Here is a 21,697-nt window from a genome sequence, read left to right as displayed (position 1 = left end):
AATTTCTTAAATGTGCTTTCCAACTGATTTCCTGTTTTATTAGTTATTTGTTCAGAACATTTCTTTGGTTCTGACATAAAACCATTTATATTTTCTGAGGGAATGTTTACCTGATGTCCTATTCCTCATGAATTTTCTATCAGTATCCTTTCCAAAAATACAAATACTACTGATAACTGAAGCTTAAAGCACATACTACTGATATCTAAACCTTAGAACTGTCCCACGCAGTTCTAAGCACTCTTTGCTTCCAGAGAGCTGTACTTCCAGCAACAATGTCCAGACTGAAGGGATTGCAAGTTTAGGAATTAAAACTCACCACAAGTCTAGTTACAAGTACAAACACAAGAATTAACCTCTGTTGCGCAAGATTGCAACCAAGTGAAATAACCAAAGTAAATAAGTAATGAGATGACCATGTGCTTAGATTTTGAATGATCTTCAAGGTATAAGTGAATTTTTTGCATGATGCATGTCTTAGCTAATATGTTGGGATTGCTATGAGGTGATGGGACTTTGAATCATGTCTGTCATCATGCTGCTTAATTTTTAATTCTCATTGTGTTCACCACTCAATCAGGTCATCCCTGACCAGATACTGCGGGCGACATTACAAAAAGTGGTAAAGGTACAGAATGCATTGACAGAAATTCATCAAATAATAAATCTCACCATAACAACTGGCCATATGCTTGGGAAGATTTAAACTTTCAATATAATGGAAAGGTGGAAATATAGCATTCCCAATAATTACATCTATTTACTGATGAGCATTCAGTGGAGGCAAGTATTATGTATTCATTGCAACACTTGACTTGCTCTGGTCTGGGTATAGGACTGTTTGTGTTAATCTATAAATTCTTTTTTTTTTTTTCCTCATCCCTAACAAGGCTAATATAAACCCAGTGCCACTTAGATTGTTGGGAAAATAAAAGGAGGTCATGGACCATGAAAGGCTTTGAAAATTATAAAGTTATTTGTAATATAATAAATATTTACTGTGAATATACTCAGTGGATTTTTGAGCATCTTACTTAATCCTCAAAAAGTTACACTAAGGTTGTTTTTAGCCTCGTTTTGCAAGAAAAGAAACTGAACCTAAATGAAGTTCCATGTTCGGCCCATGATAAATAACAAGTATGTTATAGAGCTAGGATTTAACCTAACAGGCCAAATCTAGAGTCAACTGTGTTAACCATATCCTAAACTACCTCCCGTTTATAAAGGGTAAGTTGTTATTTCTAAGACTGTGAAAAGGAGACTTTTTTGCTTATAAGGATGTGAGGTTAACAGTGATCCGTAGAAGAGATTCTTATATTGTCCTGCACAGCCCTGGTGTAGCCAGAAGAGGGGGTGAAGGCACACATCAGAACAAGTCTATCAAGATGCCTGACTTGGCAGTTCATTACTGTTCATTCTCCTCGTCTTTCCCCTGTCTTAGCACCTTTTGCTGACAAGTTGGATATTCTCACTTACAGATGGAAGGTGAGATGTTAGGGACTTAGAAAGACCCTCTACTTCCTTTGCTCCAACTCCCTGTAAAAAGTTGTAAAGACACATAGATACTAAAAATGCAGTTATGGGAGTAGATTGATAGCTGCTGGTGGGGGGGGTAGGGTGGGGATGGGAGAGAAGAGTGAAGGTGATCAGAGGGTACAAATTTGCAGTTAATAAATTCTGGGGATCTAAAATATAGCATAGTGACTATAGTTAATAGTACCATATTGTATGCTTGAAAGTTGCTAAGAGAGTAAATTTTTAAAGTTCTCACCACACACACAAAAAGACTACTATATAAGATAATGGATATGTTAACCAACTAATCTTATTGTGGTAATCATTTCAGATATCATAATTATCATGTTAAATCATCATGCTATATACCTTAAACTAACATAATGTTATATGTCAATTATATCTCAATAAAGCTGGGGGAAAAACTACACTAAAATATTTTTTAAATATAGTTAAATACACTGAAACTGAATTTTAAAATAATTTTTTGTTTAATCAAATATACGTATATATTAAACTGATCTCCAAATTTTGCCATGAGGCTAATATTCTAAGAATGATATGGATTTTTTTTTTTTTTTCATCTCTTTCTAGATCCACACCTGCGGCATATGGATGTTCCCAGGCTAGGGGTCGAATTGGAGCTGTAGATGCCAGCCTATGCCAGAGCCACAAAAATGCGGGATCCGAGCAGCGGCTGCAACCTACACCACAGCTCACGCCAGATCCTTAACCAACTGAGTAAGGCCAGGGACCGAACCCACAACCTCATGGTTCCCAGTCAGATTCGTTAACCACTGAGCCACGACGGGAACTCCTGGATTTCTATTTTGTTTACAAATAAATACTCTGACTTAAATTGGAAATCAACAACCATATACTGATATTCTTTGGAATAATACATAGAAATATAAAGTCATATGTATAATGATTAAGTCTTTAGTTTGAGGGTGAAAAAACTAGGAAAAAAGATACATAGTCAATTCTTAATAGAAGGAGTAAGTGAGGACATTTATAAGTTGTGTTTAAGTTTTCCTTATATAATTTTATTAAGAGTTTGCTTCTTTTACTCTGACCTTTTATAATACAGATTAATTTTTAATACAACTAAAGTGTTACCCAATTAGCAATATTCATCCATTTGTGGCATGGCTATAACCTCAAAAGCAAACCAAAAATTATTTGACACTAGGTGTCAGGATCAAGTTTCCACTTTTAAATATCGATGCTGTAAAAGAAGAGAACAGGTGGAATGGAGTGGGAAAATACCAAAGGGCACTCTGTAACTCTGTTTAATATTATATTTTGAATAATATATAACTGGGTAATGTCTTTGCAAAGTAAAAGTCAGTTTGGAAAGAGATGGGTATGTTCACCAATTAATTGTGAGTAGTTCTTTTAATCTTAAAGATAATGAAATCTTTCCAAGACAAGGAGACCACAAAGTGACAGTGCCAAATTTAGCCTCTCGACATTTAGTGCTGCAAATGAACCCCCTGGCAAGTTGTCTTTAGAAGCCTTTCCATAATTACACAGCATTAAGCACCATCTGACTCATGGAAATTGTGGAAAGGATTATATTTAGTCTGCTGATACTACACTTTCTTCTGCTTCTCCTCATACTGGAATACATTTTGTATAAAAATAAGATCTTCTATAGTTTGTTTCTGCATCAACTTCCACAGTTTTTTTTTTTCTCCCCACAAATCAGAATCTGGAAGGCAAAAATCATAATATCCAAGTAGCAATGGCTTTAAGTACATTGGTTAAAATATAAATTATATGAATGATCCTGGTTATAAATTAATAATAGTGAGTTGAAGCCAGAGCAGAAAATTTTTCCTAATGATAAAACCACATCATATTTGAATTTATCTTCTTCCTTCCACTGTGGCAAGTGAGATTCTTTATACCTAGTAAGTGCTCAATGATATACCATCTCCTGATATATGAGATAAAAAACTCACTTGAACACAGTATTGCGCAATTTTATTTTGCTTACCTTTTTATCTAAACTACTTCAAAATAACATCATTTATCAAATTTTTAGGTAATTTGCCCTTTTCCATTAAAAAAAAAGTGTGTTGCTATAGATACTACTGACAAAAGGATGGAAAACTCACAACATTATAGAACCATAAGCAACCACAGAAATCATGCAGCATAATAGTTAATATTTGAGGAAGCTATTTAATCAAAAGACACATGATTTGTTACAGGAAAGCCTTCTGAATACCTCAATCCCCACCTACTTCTCTTTCCAAGATGTCAAAAGACCTGAAATCCCTAAAATGGTAATGCCATTATTCATATATTCCTGTTGTCACAAAAGGAATTCTATTCCAGGTAAGTAGGAAAAAGCAGATAAAAAAGAGGAAGGAAGGAACAAAAACACAACCTGGACTTAATCAAATTACATACAAACAAATGCACAAAGTAGAACAGGAGCAACTCTCAAGGAATCTTAAGTTTGTTTATCATCTATCAACAGTGACAGCTGATAAGAAATCCAAAGTATTGACTAAGGTCACATTTTAAAATTTTTATTAAAATTCACTTAAACCTCTCTGTTAATTCTTGTAGGTCTGAATTGTATTATTTTAATAATTCAGCCTTTGTTCTGATATGACTAAATTCAGTTGACTGGTCAAGACATCCTAAGAACAGAATTACAAATTTCCTCTTCTGATCAACTTACCCAATATAGCCATCTACTTCTCTCTTACATTAGACAAACCAGGCTGGTACTGTATTCTCATTGTTCTTAATTTCTCTTTTAGATTAGATTAGAGTCAGCAGCCTTAAATATAGCCTTTCTTGAAATAAAAAAATGCAATAAAAATATCTATTTCCTTTAAATTAAGTGAATTGTTCTGAAACACAAAACTCTCAAAGAGTTTCAAAATAGTGCTTCTGCCTGCCTTTTACAAGGATTCCTCATAACTCTGAGATTAGAGTGAAAATTATTAAATTTTTGTTAGGATTTGCATACATCCAGGTCTTTGTTCTCCCTGACAGGCATTACATCAAAGAACAGGAAGCAATGTTTTCTTGATTGAAAACTGGCCCTGGTTAGATTAATGCCTTTACCTGGCCTCACTGGTGACTAGCCCCATTTTACCTAGCAGTGGTGATGAAGTTCTTTAAAGATCATAGTCTACGTTCCTTACCAGGGCATTAGCCCTCAGTATTCGACATTCTCCCAGATCATCTTGAATTATAGCTCTTCTTGTTATGCTAAAGCTTAACATACATAAATTCCAAAGCCTGTTCAATTAAATGCATTTTAATATTTTTTCCTATAAATATATTCCTTCTATATATCAGAAACTTTATCTTGCCTTTAATCAGCTAACCAAATCTCATGATTACTATCAAAAATATTTCTCAAAATGAGAAACAATCTGAAAACACTGTAATAAAAATATTTTTAAATATTAGTACCTGTTGACTACCACGTACTGAAATCCAATACCAAATGGTATAGGAATAGCAAAAATGTGAGATGTAGTTATTTTACCAGCAGTCTAAGATAAGTATGTAGGCTAAGATGGAAGAACCCATTTACAAAAAAAAACAAAAAACAAAAAAAACAAAATTGAGGGCTGGCAAATTAGAAGTCCTGATCATAGCACTTATATAAAATCTACGAAAGGGTTCTGGAAATATAAAAGGATGTACGTCAAGAATTCAGAGCGAGCATGCCTACAATGTGCGTTCTAGGTGCTGGAGATGTACCATCAAAAGAGAATGTGTGCCTCCCCACTTCCCGCCCCAGAATGCAAGCTCTTTGAAGAACTGATAAGGTCTCTTACCTCAGGGAATATAACATTCTAGAAGAGGAGCCTTGTTTGAAAGAGGAACTTACTATACATATGCTCTAATGATCTTAATGAAAATTCTGCTGAGCATCCTAACTATAGGCAAGACATTTTATCGAGTTACGGAAGATAAAATCTAGGGGGTAGAGATGTTGGCTCGCACCCGGATTCACATCATGGACCAAGGGAAATGGTCCCAGTAACATCCTGTGCTTCCCAGAAGGTGGCAATCAGGAAGATTAAACGTCTTTCAGCGGAGAAAGGAGCTAGGCAAGTAGAAAATTTTCTTTCCAGAGGAGATTTTTATCAGGGATTTGAAGGATAGTTAAATTCTAAGAAGCATTCCAGATAGAAGAGACTTAAATCTAATTTTCAAAACAAACTAAATGATGACATAGCAAACTGAGTTGAAAAATCAGCTGACATTTTGTATTCATATCATGCCATTTGTTCAAAGGGCTGATTACTTCATCATTATAACACCCAGAAAGAAATACAAGAGAAAGCTATTGCCATTTGTAAAGGTGTAAAATGTACCAGAGAATAAATAGCATCCCCCATTTATTCTATGAGCACAGTATCTTGGTCTTCTAACTTTTAAACTGTAGTTTATTCTCTAGACCAGGCTTGATCATGGCCTTATCTACAAATGTCAATAGCTTGATTAAAGGTTTACTTTCTCAATAAGCATAAAAAAACTAAACTTCCACTCTATGTGATTAAAAATGTAGAGAAAAACTGGCATGAAATAGTTTGACAACTGCCTCAATTCTATTTTAATAATAATAAAGCTTTAACATCCAAGTGGTTATGAATAACATATTTATAATAAAAATAAAACTATTAAAATGACTTTCCAGTTTACTCAACAGATTTTACACAAACTGACTGTATTTTATATTTATTCAAGGACACATATTTCTACCTGAAAAAAAAAATGAAAATGAGCATTGTACAGGGCATATGATAGGCATTATGTAGGGCAACTTTGATGAGTTTTTGGTATTACCTACAGTTATTTACTAAAGATACATGCCAGTACTCAATATTAATCATAGGGCAATTCAAACTTATTGACACAATACATAAATAAAAATAAAAGACTAAAAAGAACACAAAGAAACATAGTCTGCTCTAATGGCTCTAATATATCAAAAATCATGAAACTCCAATTACACAATTATCAAGGTGACAAATTTCCACCTTTATTTCTCACTTTCATTTCCCCCTAATGATTCAAAGGGTTCAAATTTTTTCTCTTAACTTCCATTTCCCAACAGCCTCTCAAAATGGCAATCTGTTCATGAAGATATGTCTACCTGGGCTCTAATATTTTTAAATTATATTTTTAATCCCCATTTTGGGACTCAGACTCTATGAAATTTTTTTTGTTACTTGTAAACTTTGGATGAAAAATTATACTCATTTAAATGTTGATTTTTTTTCCAAATGGCTTGAGGGAAAGCTTCAAAATACAAAACTGTCTATCAGAAGGAGACTACACTTTTTGTGACCATTCCCTTAAAAGCAGTTGCTGAAACAGTGCATAAATTTGAATTTGTCTCCAACATTCTTTATGCTTTGAACTCCTTTAAACATGTAGAAAACTGATAAACAAGTCTGAACTTTAGTGGACATCTTAAACTGATCTTTTCCCAGTGCCATTCTAAGAAGGGAATTGCCCTCTATTATCAGGTAAGCTGCCATGAAAATTTACTACCAGCCAATCCCTCAGATACCTTTAAAATTCTAAAGTACAACTTTGCATTTCACATCCTCTGCTTTGGATTCTTTTAGTTCTCAGTCTGGAGATGAAGCCATAAAAATGTTTGACATGGCAGAGAGGAAATCAGGTCATTCTAGTAAGAACATAAGCAACATTTTTAAATTTTAAAAGAATATATGTATAGAATGAAAGTAAAAGAACACAAAAATGATCTATCAGCTCTCCTTCCTAGAACTTCATAAATTCAAAAAATATGACTAGTTAGCCACCATAAAGATAATGGAAGGAAAGCAAATACTCACCCCTAACATAAAAAACAAACTAAAGGAGATTGGTGAAAATGGAGATTAAAACCATTCCTAGCTTAAACTCTATACTCCTGAGAATACAACTTGCAAAATAATGGTCCTTAATTGGAGATTTCACAAACTGACCAGATTTTCACTGGAGTGGACCCTAAGAAACATACAGAATATGCATGGCCCTTTTAAGTCCTCTGAACTTTACCACAAGGGACAGAGCTTCAGAAGGCATTCCTTCTGTAAATGTTGCCATTTGAAATCCTAAACCAGTCCTACACAAAAAGTCTCATTACTACCAAAATTGCTAACTTGAAGTTTGCCAAGTCCATAATTAACCAAGAGAAGAGGTCAGCTCAAGTCTTTAGAGAAATTCTAAGCTCCTTTGCCACTGAACACATAAGGAGCTTCTTAAAGGAAGACAGTCCAAGAGAACTTCTCAGGGATAAAGACCATAAAAGTACTGATAGGCATTGGTCTCACTATGGCTGTCCACTCCTAGGTTCTGATTTCCTAAAAATAGACCTCAGGGTACAGATCCCTCTTTCCCTTTGCCCTAAGAAAGCTAAAGAACTCTCCAAGGGGTGTGGCTACCTCTCTCTGAAATCTGATGCTAGTTATGAAGTCAGAGCTTCTCCAGAAATAAAAGGGAGCCTCAGCAAGGGAGGCCCCCCACTCAGGGATTGGATCAGCCCTCAACTCACTCTTCAGCTTCGCCGCTGTTTGCAGCCCAGCAGTTTCATCATGGTGGGTCCTATGAGAAAAACTGTAACTTACAGAAAGATACAGATAGTGGGTAGGAATAAAACTGAGGAGAGAACATATTCAGTATGAATCTGTAGAATCTATTCTGGGGCTTTGCTGAGGTGGGTTAAGAATAGAAGAAATTAATTCAAGCTATTACTTCAACTAGAAAAATACATCTTATTCCCAAAAGCATATTTTATGCTTCACCAACTTTGCTATATCACATAAGGTTTATTATATCTAAATTTAGGGGAAAAAAAACCTTCAACTATAGCAAAATAGTATACCTTAGAAAACAATCCAATGGTGCCAATAACTAAAATTAAGTAAACTACTTCCAATGCATTGGGTAAAAATGTACTGGTTAAAAAGAAGAAAGATTTAAAATGATCTTTTTAATGCAGTCTATATGAACTTCTTAGTAAGTATATCTTTATTAGATATATCTTAAATACACCATAGATTATTATATTTTTCCAGAAAGAATCTGATTTAGCATTTGTTAAATCATTGACTCGTGTATTAAGATGCAGAGAGATGTTCCCTAACTATCTTGTGCAGTAGCTTTTTATTTTTCCTAGACTCAAAAATGTCCTAAGGCAACTCTTATTCTATGACACCTACATGGCTTCCTAAACATCTTGAAGCAAAAAGCACTCTCTTCTGTCAATGCATTTGAAAGAGTACTAGTTGTTTCTTTCTTTCTTCCTCTCTCTCGCCACTGCAGTCCTTCAGTGCTGACCAGATTGCTGGTAAGTGAATCAAGCTTCTCTATTACAGATGTAGGCAGAGAACTGCTTAGTTTCTGAAATATCACTCATCTCCAAGGCATGTTACTGTGTGGCTCAACCTATTAGTATCCAAGCTATGCCTGAATTCTGAAAAGTAAGCATACTTTTTGAGCTTACTTTGAAGATTACTCAGGGAATGAGCTTGGATACATTTAAAAACCAGGACATTTTTGTTTGGTTAAAATATTCTTTGTGGTTAATTTCTTTCTAACAGATCGAGTTCTCTAAGGAACAGCAGGATGGTAAGTTTAAACGACATAGTTTTTAAATGTGCACACTTATAAAGATGGCATGTGAGAAAACCAACTCCTCTGAGATGAGATTAGCTCTTTCTAATTATCCCCACTGGTGTTGCCACTCTAAATATAAATGCTCTCAATCACTCTAAATATAAAGTCTCTCAATGTGAACTTTTTGCTTATAATCAGTAACGAAAAATTTAAGCAAGCAAAAGCTAAATACCACAAAAGAATTCCTTATACTCACTGATTTCTTAATAAAACCAATTTGATACAGTAAGTAATACTACCCGCTATATAACCCCCAAAATGATGTGGACTTAGGATGGTTAATTTGTCAACGAAATCCCTAAAGAGAGATTGGACATGTCTAAATTGTTCAGTGTAGAAAACAAAATTGATTACAAAACTGCTTAATTACCAAATCCACATATCAATGGGCACCACAGTAAGTTGAGAAAAATAGCGGATGAAGGGGATATAGAATAAAAGTGCATTCAGAGACAAAGAGAAGGGAAATAATTTATAAAAAAGAAAAAACTATTGAAGGAAGCTTAGACATCTCCTGGTCCAGTTTTAGAGATGCAGGACAGGCTCCCAGAAAAGTACTGAAACTGGCTTAAAGCTCCCAACAATTAATGTTAGGATCAAAATCTAGTATTAGTTTGAATTAATTAGAAATTTCTATCATACAAACAGTTTCTAACTAGAAGACTTCAAACTTTGGAGATTCAAGAGAATCTGAATAGTTTCCCTAAGACTTCCACTTTTTCTTCTTCAGGTCTTTGGTCCCAAGAGATCTTGTGCCCTATCAATCTTGCTTTTTCACTAGAAAGCTTAGGGCAGAATGTTTATGGAGTGCAAGTGTCACATATTTAAATAAACTGAGACAAAAATACATCTAAGAAGGGAGAAGAGAAAATTTTAATTATATAATATTGTGTAAGTTTTAATATTGGTCATAATAAGTATGTATATATTATATGTTATAATATATAATATGTAAATAATTGTAATAATACTCATAAATGTATGATTATAGTTATACCTCATTTCTCTACCTAAAGGATTCAACATTTTCAGTCTTTTTCAGCGTCCAAAATATCTCATGTTTGGATATTAGTTAAGGAAAAAAGGATATTTGCTATTGTAAAGACATATATTTCTACAGTATGGTTAATGCCTTCATGTAGAGAGAGTAGAAGCTTTGATAACTTAGAATTCAAGATCATCTGAAATTATACTACAAAAGACTATGTTTTCTTATTGAAAACAGTTGATGATTCTACTATAATTGTTTTATGTTTAATGTATTTTTTATTTATTATAATTTTTATTGAAGTATAGCTGATTTATATTATGTATGTTTCAGGGGCGATTCAGTTATACATATATATGTATAGATATTCAGTTACACATATATATACACACATATGTGTATATATACACACACACATACATACATACACTTCAGATTCTCTTCCCGTATAGGTTATTACAAAATAATGAGTATAGTTCTCTATGCTCTACAGTAGGGCCTTGCTGGTTATTTTAACTAGTGATGCTGCAATTATACTGCATTCCAGTCCTCTAAAATATCTAATTTACTGTGTCATTATGACTTCCAAACTATGGCAGAATCAAGCAATAGAAGACTCAAAAACCCTTTCAGAGACAGAAGGGCTTGCAGTGGAACATTTGGATTATTACTGTATGTGAAATAGGTTTTAGATGTAGAGGTTCAGTAAATGTTGGTGTGGGAGACGTTTTCTCCTGTGCCAGGAAAGCAAATCTAAGCATTTTAAATTAAAAGGAAATCTTATATTTTCAGCAATAAAGACTTACTTTGCTCCCGTGTTCAATGATTAGAGTTTTTCTCTTGGCTTCTCTATTTGAATATATCACGAGTTTGGAGTAAAGAAAAAAAAAAACTGGAAAATTAAAGTGTTCTAAAGGTCTAAGTTCTGTGCTGTCCAGTAGAGTTACCACTAGTGACATGTGGCTATTTAAATTTAACCTTTAATTAAGCAAAAATAAATATGTTTAAAAGTCTATTTTCTCAGTTGCACTAGTCATATTTTAGTGCTCAAGAACCACAGGTGGCTAGTAGCTACTACTCTTTTAGAAAGCCCAGATATAGAACATTTCAATCATCATAAAAAATTCTAGGAAGAGTTCCCGTCCTGACTCAGCAGTGACAAACCCGACTAGTATCCCTGAGGACGTGGGTTCAATCCCTGGCCTCGATCAGTGGGTTAAGGATCTGGCGTTGCCATGAGCTGTGGTATAGGATGCAGATGTGGCTTGGATCCAGTGTTGCTGTGGCTGTGTCTGTGGCTGGCAGCTGAAGCTCCAATTAGACCCCTAGCCTGGGAACTTCCATATGCCACAGGTGTGGCCCTAAAAAGACCAAAAAAAAAAAAAAAAAAAAGTTCTAGAATGGTGTTCTAGACTAGGGACTGGCAAATTTTTTCATAGAGGGCTAAGCAGTAAATATGTGAGGTTTTGCTGATACTACAGACTCCATAAAAACAACTCAATTCTATTATTTAGGTATGAAAACAGCCACAGACAACACATAAATGAATGGGTATGGATATATTCCAATCAAACTCTATTTACAAAAACAGGTGGCCAGCCCCTAGGCAGTCATCAGTTAACTCATGTTCTATATTCTTCAAAAGAATACAAAGCCTGGAGCTCCCGTCATGGCGCAGTGGTTAATGAATCTGACTAGGAACCATGGGGTTGCAGGTTCAATCCCTGCTCTTGCTCAGTGGGTTGAGGATCCAGCATTGCCATGAGCTGTGGTGTAGGTTGCAGACGCAGCTCGGATCCCACATTGCTGTGGCTCTGGCGTAGGCTGGGGGCTACAGCTCCGATTAGACCCCCAGCCTGGGAACCTCCACATGCCGCGACAGCGGCTCAAGAGATGGCAAAAAGACAAAAAAAAAAAAGAATACAAAGCCTTAAAAATCTGAAGTGGGAAGAGCCATATCTTTCTGGCCTTTAAACCAACAAGAGAGTTAATGTCAAAGAGATTCTATTACAGTCCATAAAATCCTATTTCTATATTAGCATCTGACCAGGGTAATAGTGAGCCCTCTGAGCAATCTGCATGAAAGACTTAAACAAGTAACAAGAATAGTTCAGTTTTACATGCCCCTTAGAAAGATAAAAAATATTTGACTAATGACCCCACAGTGCCTGCAGCATGTGTTTTAAATTAGGGAAAGGATCTGTAATGTCAATTTGTGTAGAATTTGAGGGAGAAATTTTAGCAGAGAATGGTAACATATCTATATTTGATTGTGAATTTAATGTCTGATGCAATCTTAGATGGGGGATGGAGGGATAATAAAATAGGGTACTTTGCTGAATAATCTTTCTAAATAACATCTCTTGATTTGAGCCCACTAATGACCTGAAAAGAATATTTTCACCTCTACCAGTTCATTCACAAATGTGTTTATGAGTGATGTTGGTATTAACTCCAACAAGTTGCCATCAGTACCTTGAGGTTCTCCAGAAAATGTGATGTAGCTAAGCTTTGAAACTTCAGTAAAAATGTCTTTACGTGTCCCTAAATCTATAGTAGCACCTTTTTCTGTCTTTTTGGTGTACACTTCTTAATTCTTTGTCAATGTAATTCTAAAAGGCAAAACCAATTCTATCAAAGGGGAATGAAAAAATGTAGGGCAAGTAAGCAATAGAGTGATTATGATAAAAACAGACACTTTTAAAATATATACTTACAAACACAAATACAAGTAGAACTAGGGAAATCTGAATAAAATAAATGGAGTCTATTAATGTGAATGTTCTGGTTACAATAGTATATTATAATTTTGCAAAATGTTATCACTGGGGGAAATTAGAGTATTTAAGAAATCTTTTGTATTTTTTCTTGAAATTTCATGTGATTATAGTTATTTCCATAAAATTTTAATTCTACAGCTAATAAAGCATCATATTATCATATGTATTATCTGAAGAAATAGTAAAGTTTAAAGAGATTATCAGGGCAATAGATCCAAATAGTTTTCCTTCTGAATCAGTCATAAATGAATCTATTAGAATCATACATTGAAATGGTTAAATGACACCATAGAATTTAGAGGTTTGTCTCATCTTTCTAAACTTTTTCCTGACCTGAAAAATGAAGTTATTCTTGAAGAAAATTAGTTAAGAGGAGAGTCTAGGAAATTTGTACCTCAAGAGCAGACTTTTCTATGTAACTTGAAAAGTTTGGGTTAACCTCCATGTCCCTAAATCTATAGTAGCTCCCCACATATGAAAAGTTGTTGTGGTTTTTTTTGTCTTTTGTCCTTTTAGGGCCACACCAGAGGCATATGGAGGTCCCCAGGCTAGGGGTCTAATTGGAGCTGTTGCCACTGGCCTACGCCAGAGCCACAGAAATGCCAGATCCAAGCCACATCTGCAACCTACACCACAGCTCAGGGCAATGCCAGATCCTTAACCCATTGAGCGAGGCCAGGGATCAAACCCACAACCTCATGGTTCCTAGTCAGATTCGTTTCCACTGTGCCATGACGGGAACTCCTTGTTTTCTGAAAATTGTATTAACTTCATTAATTATATGAGGGATTTTATGAGGAATTCTTAAGATATCTCAAGCCCTCAGAATTTCATAACCTAGTCCTGTTTCCAAGGCAAATGAAGGAAATATGAACAAATATGACTAGGAGCTTAAATTTCCATTTCTGATGAATAATTACATGTGACTTGAAATTGGAAATGCTACTTTAAAATTGTCCCAAAAAGAAATGTCAAAGGGGGTGGTCAATTAAGCTTGGAAAAGGGAGAGTCCAATAATAACATCTTAAGTGACTGGAAAAAATTGTAAAATAGAGAGTTTGAACTGGATCCTTGTTGAAATTTGGGTTAATTTATAAGTCTGGGGTAGAAAAAAACAAATTATCCTAATGCTTCTTGCTTCTTGCAGAATTCAAGGAGGCATTTCTCCTCTTTGACAGAACAGGCGAATGCAAGATCACCCTAAGCCAGGTTGGTGATGTCCTTCGGGCTCTGGGCACAAATCCCACCAATGCAGAGGTCAAGAAGGTTCTGGGAAACCCCAGCAATGAAGGTAACCACATCCACATGTTTTTCCAAGAAGTTGGGGGGGGGGGTGTGAGAGAGAGAGAGAGAAATGTATTGAAAAAAAGTTCCACAGAATAGAATTTAATTTAATTTACTCCTGAGGGTAAGTGTGCTCCTGGCTATCTAGAGTCTCATTTTTTTTCCTCATAAACTAAGTTACCCTTTCTTTGAAATTTATAAGCATAATAAAATTTCACATTAATGAAAGGAAATAATATCTAATGCTAACATCATCATCATCATCATGCTATCTAAATACACCTAGCTTCTGTGACCATCGAAAAGGAAACTCAGCTGTCTTAAGAACAGACTGATGACATCCTAATAAAAGTATTTTCTATTTTCACAGAATTACAAAAAGACTTTAAAAAATCTAAGCCAAAACCTGCATTCAGTCCCCTAAGGTAAATCCAAAGGCAAAAATCAGTGAGATACATAAATGGCAAAATTGCAGAAGTCGTTGCTGGATATAGTAATCCAGCCATTAGTCTGGAACAAAGAAATTTTTTTTTTCCCACTGTACAGCAAGGGGGTCAGGTTATCCTTACATGTATACATTACAATTACAGTTTTTCCCCCAAGAAATTTTTTCTAATCCCATGGTTCATAGCATAGTATAAGAGTCTGTTGGAAAACACCACACTGAGCAAAAAAGAAGAGACAAAACTCAAATATTTTCAAGGAGATATTTCGGCTTTTTATCTTTACAATAAAGCAAAACATGGAGAAGGCAAATAATCTCTTTCCAGAAAAGACTATTTTCCTTTGTTACAAAAGAAAAAAAAATTTCAAGAAAACCTACCTCTAAATCAGTCTGCTGGAATTCTCAAACTCCATCTTCTTTAGAGGAAAATGCCCAGGTAAATCATGCAAAAAGTATCTGAGAACATAAGATAAAGAGTGTAATAAGCCAAAGTTTTCTTTTTCTTTTCTTTTCTTTTCTTTTTTTTTTTTTTTTGTCTCCAAGGCATATGAAGTTTCCCAGGCTGGAGTGGAATCGGAGTTGTAGCTACTGGCCTACATTATGGTCACAGCAACAAGGGATCCAAGCCATGTCTGCAGCCTACACCACAGCTCACAACACCACCAGATCCTTAACCCACTGAGTGAAGCCAGGGATCAAACCCACATCGTTAAATAGTTGGGTTCATCAACTGCTGAGCCACGACAAGAACTCCACAAAATTTATTTTTAAATACCACTTTCTAACTTATCAAACATCCATCTTTAATTGAATTATTAGGTAAATGTTCATGTGTTCAGCATTCAAATTTAATCTTCTTAATATTTCTCAGAGTACTATATTTCTACACCAAGACAGATTAGTAAAAGGGAATTTTGATTTTAGGGGTATAAAACTTTATCCATTTGTATACATCTAATAGTCTGTTTTATACTTTTGCTGTGAATGCTGTTTACCTTATTAGAAGATACTAAAGAAATTCTTATTATCTCCAGACCTCTAAAACTGCAAGTCAAGAGATCAAAAATATTTAACACACATACCCTCCTCATAGGCTTCTTTTTTTAATTATTTAAAATTTAAAGACATTGAGGAGTTCCCTCCGTGGCTCAGTGGTTGAGGAATCTGACTAGGAACCATGAGGTTGCAGGTTCGATCCCTGGCCTTGCTCAGTGGGTTAACGATCCAGCATTGCTGTGAGCTGTGGTGTAGGTCGAAGACGCAGCTCAGATCTGGCGTTGCTGTGGCTCTGGTGTAGGCCAGCCGCTACAGCTCCAATTAGACCCCTAGCCTGGGAACCTCCATATGCCGCAGGAGCAGCCCTAGAAAAGGCAAAAAGACCAAAAAATAAAATAAAATAAAGTAAATAAATAAATAAAATTTAAAGACATTGAAGGTTCTTCAACAGCTCAGACAAAGGTGGAATATATATTAAAGTTCAGTTTTTGCTATATTCATATGCTAATAGGTTTATCAGTATATTTTTATATTGCTTCCCTAATATAATAAATATTAAATTGAAAATACTAATAACATAATAGCTAATACTGATTAAGCACTCAGTTTGTCCCACATATTGTAATAAACTTTGCATGTGTCAGAAGTTACCATCATGGTTCAGCAATAACAAACCTGACCAGGATCCACGAGGACACAGTTCCATCCCTGGCCTCTCTGAGTGGGTTAAGGATCTGTGTTGCCCTGAGCTGTGGTGGAGGTCACAGATATAGCTCAGATACCTTGTTGCTGTGGCTGTGGTGTAGGCTGACAGCTGCAGTTCTGATTAGACCCCTAGCCTGGGAAATTCTATATGCTGTGGGTGTAGCCCCAAAAAGACCAAAAAGAAAAAGAAAAGAAACTTTGCATGTATTATCTCATTTAATGTTCACACTAACATTATGGAGTATCTCTCTCTCTTTTTTTTTTTTTTTTCCCTTTGGGTGTGCCCACAGCATGTGGAAGTTCCCAGGCCAGGGACTGAATGTGTGCAATAGAGCAACAAGGCCACTGAAGTAACAATGCCAGATCCTTAACCCATTGCACCACAAGGGAACTCAAGAGATATCTCTTTTGACTGATGAAAAAGCTGAGGCACAAAGAAGTTAAGAAACTTGCCCATGATCACATACTATGGTGGATTGGAGATGAAAGTTCCAGCACTAGGACTCCAGAGCTCACGCTATTATCTGTTACAAAACTTTTGTCACCAGCAATTTACCAACTGAAATTTAAGCTCTATGAAGATTTTTCAGATGATCTAGAATGAACTTTCAAGCTTAATTTTGACTGAGATGGAATTTTATGAGAACTAATAACTATCTAAATTGCAATTTCTTCCAGAGATGAATGCCAAGAAAATTGAGTTTGAACAATTCCTGCCTATGCTGCAAGCTATTTCCAACAACAAGGACCAGGGAAGCTATGAAGACTTTGTTGAGGGTCTGCGTGTCTTTGACAAGGAAGGCAATGGTACAGTCATGGGTGCTGAACTTCGTCATGTTCTAGCTACACTAGGTGAGGAAAATTTATTTCAGTGGACTTAATAGGACAGAATATATAGGAAAGAGCATGACTTAGGAAAATCGTGTTATAACCAAAATAAGTAGGGGGCAAATTACAAAGTGAAAAGAACGGTTAGAAGTTAATGACCATTTCAATTAGTCTCAATGCCAATAAGTTTATTTTGGAGAAATGGTAACTTAAATTACTGATAATGAATAAGTAATGTAAAGCATTGTAGATCTTATAGAATAGAGTTTAGATGATCAAGTATAGTGTATATTTAATTCATTTATTCAAAAACAATTTATTGACAACTTTCCTGCTGGAGGAAAAAGAAGGGCTTGGTTTCTATCCATCAATAGCTTAGTTATAGTCCTCAGGAGCCCAAAACTGATCACTCACAGAGGAATTTTGAAAATATTCTCTGGCTTTGCTTTTGAACAAAGAGTTTTGTTTCATCAGGTGAAAAGATGAAAGAGGAAGAAGTGGAAGCCCTGATGGCAGGTCAAGAAGACTCCAATGGCTGCATCAACTATGAAGGTATAATCTCACATAACCGCTCTGAACTGATTAGGTTGATGGTGGATTTCTTTTGAGCTTAAAACAACTTCTTTTTCTCTAGTCCCTTATTGGGTATACACATGTTACTTATTATTAATCAATTACACAATAACTTGAAAAAAGTATCTTGTAAGGATCTGACTATGTACATAAGATTTATTCCAGTGTGTTTTAACATTTCTAGGCATTCTTATACAAGTTAAAACTGCATTTTCCCTTTTATTTTTTCTTGTTAGATCTTCACAACATCTCTGTAAAACAGACAAGTTTGTGTCAGAATAAATTCTAGTATTAACTAATAATATTCTGTAATACTACAGTTGGATAAATCTCAAAATCCTTCATGGCAAGCAAATATAAAAATGAGGAAACTGAGGGCCAGAGATGTTTAGTTACTTAGTGAAGACCACATCATTAATGGCAGGGCTGGTGCTAAAATTTAGTTCTCCTTGTCTAGTGTTCTAGCTTAAATGAAATTTATCTCATAGTGGCCAGTTACCTATTTCCTGCCACCAATTTACAGCAACTTCACCCAGAGGGTCTAAAAAGCAATGTACCACACAAAATAAAGATGTAAGATAAAGTTGCATGATATAACCCATAAATTTAAAATTTTGCAATAAAATTGAAAAAACTTATCCATCCCTGCAAAAGACTAATCTAACCATATTTGATGTAAATATGGATTTATGAAGTCTAACAACTTGGAAAAAAATAAGAGAAAATCAGAAAGGTGAAGAAAAGAGAGAAAGGAAGTGGAAGGGAGAGAAGAAAAGAGGACAAGAAAGGACAGGAGAAAAGGCAAACAATGAAACAAGTATATGTTCCCTGACAATCTTGGTTAAACTTTACTTTTTTCCTATAAACAATGTTTAACATTCAGTTACTGCCATAAATGCATTACATAAAAGAAGAATCATTCCATAAATATTGTTTGGGCAAGGGGACAGTTAGTTAGAAAATAAAGCAAATCTGGGGAGTTCCTGTTGTGGTGCAGTGGAAACGAATCTGACTAGTATTCATGAGGATGTAGGTTCAATCCTTGGCTTTGTTCAGTGGGTTGAGATCTGGTGTTGCCATGAGCTGTGATGTAGCTCACAGACTCGGCTTGGATCCTGCATTGCTGTGGCTGTGGTGTAGGCAGGCAGCTGTAGTTCCAATTTGACCCCTAGCCTGGGAACTTCCAAATGCTGCAGGTGCTGCCCTTAAAAGGAAAAAAAAAAAAAAAGCAAATCTGGATCTCCTACTAGGACAAATTTTACAAGTCAAACATTTAAATGTAAAAGCTGGAGCTCCCACTGTGGTGCAGTGAGTTGAGGATCTAGCATTGCCACAGCTATGGTATAGGTCTCAGCTTCAGCTCAGATTCTATCCCTGACCCAGGAACTTCCATACACCACAGGTGCAGCCAAAAATAAATAAATAAATAAAATAAAAGTAAGGTAAAAGCTAAAACATAAAAGCCATGGAGAAATTATTTATAATTTTTGGAGTGGGAAAAACTTTCTAACACTAATACAGAAACCAGAAGGCATTACAAATTTTGATAGCTTCAACCATATATCTTGTTTCATCTAAACAGCAAACGCCAGCAGAAGCAAAGTCAAAAGACAAACAGCAAATTAGGGGGAAAATTTTTCAATAAATATCAGAAAGAGTACATTTCCCTAATTAAAAAAAAAATTTACAAATTAATAAAAAGACCACAACCAAATAGAAAAGATAACAAATATGTGAATAGAAAATTCATAGAAATGGAAATAAAAATGTATATGAATATAATAAGCTACACTTTACTAATAATAAAAGCAATGCAGATTAACATTACACTTAGATATACTAGTTGTGCCAATCTAAGTTTGACCAAACTTTGAGTTGAGGAGAATGTGTTGAAACAAATGATCTCATGCATTCCTATTAGGATGTAGGTCATTAAAATCTGTACCTGGTGATGTGGTACTATTATTTCTAGCAAAACTATTTCAAGGGATAATAGTCTTCAGACATGAACTCAAGTGAAACAAGTGATATGCGGTTATTCATTACTGTGTTGAGCAACTTATTGGCGGTCAATGTAGGATGTATCAAACAGATTTTAGTACGTCGCCACAGCCCTAAAAAAGAACAAGGATAACGTTGTTTACAGTTATGGTAAAATCTCCAAGATACTGAGAAAAGCAAGTGCAAAAGAGTTTGTAGAGGATGCCATCATTTGTGTAAAAGATTTTTAAAAACATATATTTACATATTCTTATACATGCATAGTAGCTCCATCGACTTATCTATAAAGAGAGGAATTAGATAGCTGGGAGACAGTGGTAAGGAACATTTTTTTGTTATAAATTCTTTCATACTTTTAAAAATTTAACCATACGAATATAACACTTAAAAAGCTAAATCTACAAAATCAGAGGAAAGTATTAACAATAGAGGGCTATATGAAGCTTAAAAAATAAACTCTAGAATTATAGCTAAGAATAACTGAGTTAACTTATAACCACTCTTTTATCACTCTTTTCTAACTCTGTCTATATTATTCCTGCAGCCTTTGTCAAGCACATCATGTCTATCTAAATAGAGCTCTCAAGGTATCTATCTGTTCCTCTTATTAATATATAAGGCCTTCTTGATATTATATTTTTTAATGTAACAACTTCATTTATATGCTGTAGATATAATTAGTATTGATTCTTAATGAAGAGTTATTAAACAGAACACATCAACTTCTTTGAGAGGGATTATTTAGACGTAGAGCATTATTTTCCTTTTTTTAATTTTTAAAATTTTTTTCAGTTAGAAATAGAGCATTTTAGTATGAATACAAGCAAAAACTTCTGAGGTTTTTGCTTCCATGTATTAAACTCTATCTTTGTCTCTACTGTAATCATGTAGTGGAGAGTCAACAAACCAGAGACTAGTTAATTAATTTAGTTGGAACATAACAATAGTGAAAGCATTAGTCTTAATTCTTTGAATAACTGAAGTAGTTTTCAACAATTACTTATGTTCTTAAGCACTTGCAACCAGGTTCTTTCAGCAAGGAAATGAAGTGATGGTTCATTTTGTGCTTTTTCTTCTTTTGCACTTCCCATTATGTCCATCCCCATTTTCTTTCTGAAAATATGTAATCAACATCTAATTCTTTTTCCCTTTTCCTTTGCAGATCAAGCACTGCGTTAAGAAGACTGACTGGAACCTTATTTTAATAATACCCATGACTAACTGTCCAAATCTGTTTACCACCATTCAGGAAAACAAAACAACTTGGACCATTCTGGACTAAGGGACTCCCTGAGTTTTTATACACTGTTTCCCTCTGAATTATATTCATACCACACAAACCAAGTGTCTGCTGCTCTAGACAAGAAGGATAAAATACTGACAATCTCAAATCCAAGCACCACTCTTTATTTTCTACAGTGGGTCAAAAAAATCCTTAAAATAATAAATCAATAAATAATTTTGGTCAGTCTGTACAGTTCAAATTGCATTGTGTTTTTATCTTCTTGTTTAGAGAAACTATTTACAAAAATCTCAATTCTTTTGTTAATGTACAGAATAATGATGAATTATAACATTTTAAAAGAATAAATAATTACAGCATACACAATAACAAACTGAAAAATAACAATAGTTATATATCATGGAAAAAACAAAATAGAAAAACAAGGAAATTTAGATAGGATCAAAGACATTTTAATATAAGCTATCCAGGCAATTTAAGATGAAAGCAGGTTTCTTCAGTTTTGTGTAAATCATTGTATACATAACTTGATCTCTTTCACTTCTAGTGACAATCCGGCCTAGCAAAAAATTCTAATAAGCCCTTGATCTGTCTCACTGAATGTCTTCACGGATAAAATTTAAAGTGACTTTTCAGCTGTTACTTTAAAAAAGCCTCTCTGGGGA

At 34.8% G+C, this 21,697-nt stretch overlaps 1 protein-coding gene and 1 long non-coding RNA gene across 2 annotated transcripts in view; one reads left to right on the top strand and one right to left on the bottom strand.

Annotated features, from left to right (window-relative positions):
• The window catches only part of LOC102160916, a 38,712-nt gene extending 23,466 nt beyond the window's left edge, over positions 1 to 15,246 (bottom strand). The window contains exon 1 of the long non-coding RNA XR_001301590.2: positions 15,065 to 15,246. This is a non-coding gene — a long non-coding RNA (uncharacterized LOC102160916). The remainder of the gene's footprint in view (positions 1 to 15,064) is intronic.
• MYL1 (myosin light chain 1) lies at positions 8,036 to 21,268 on the top strand (the record flags this gene model as incomplete). Its single annotated transcript, NM_214374.2, is given in 7 exon segments — positions 8,036 to 8,108; positions 8,836 to 8,860; positions 14,105 to 14,248; positions 17,066 to 17,239; positions 17,690 to 17,767; positions 20,334 to 20,376; positions 20,952 to 21,268. Coding segments are annotated over 6 exon segments (453 nt in total). The 3' UTR covers positions 20,363 to 20,376; positions 20,952 to 21,268.

This window comes from Sus scrofa, chromosome 15, assembly GCF_000003025.6.
Source record: "Sus scrofa isolate TJ Tabasco breed Duroc chromosome 15, Sscrofa11.1, whole genome shotgun sequence".
Taxonomy (NCBI): Eukaryota; Metazoa; Chordata; class Mammalia; order Artiodactyla; family Suidae; genus Sus; species Sus scrofa.
Note: the sequence above shows the minus strand (reverse complement) of the source record. Positions and strands in the feature narration are given on the sequence as shown.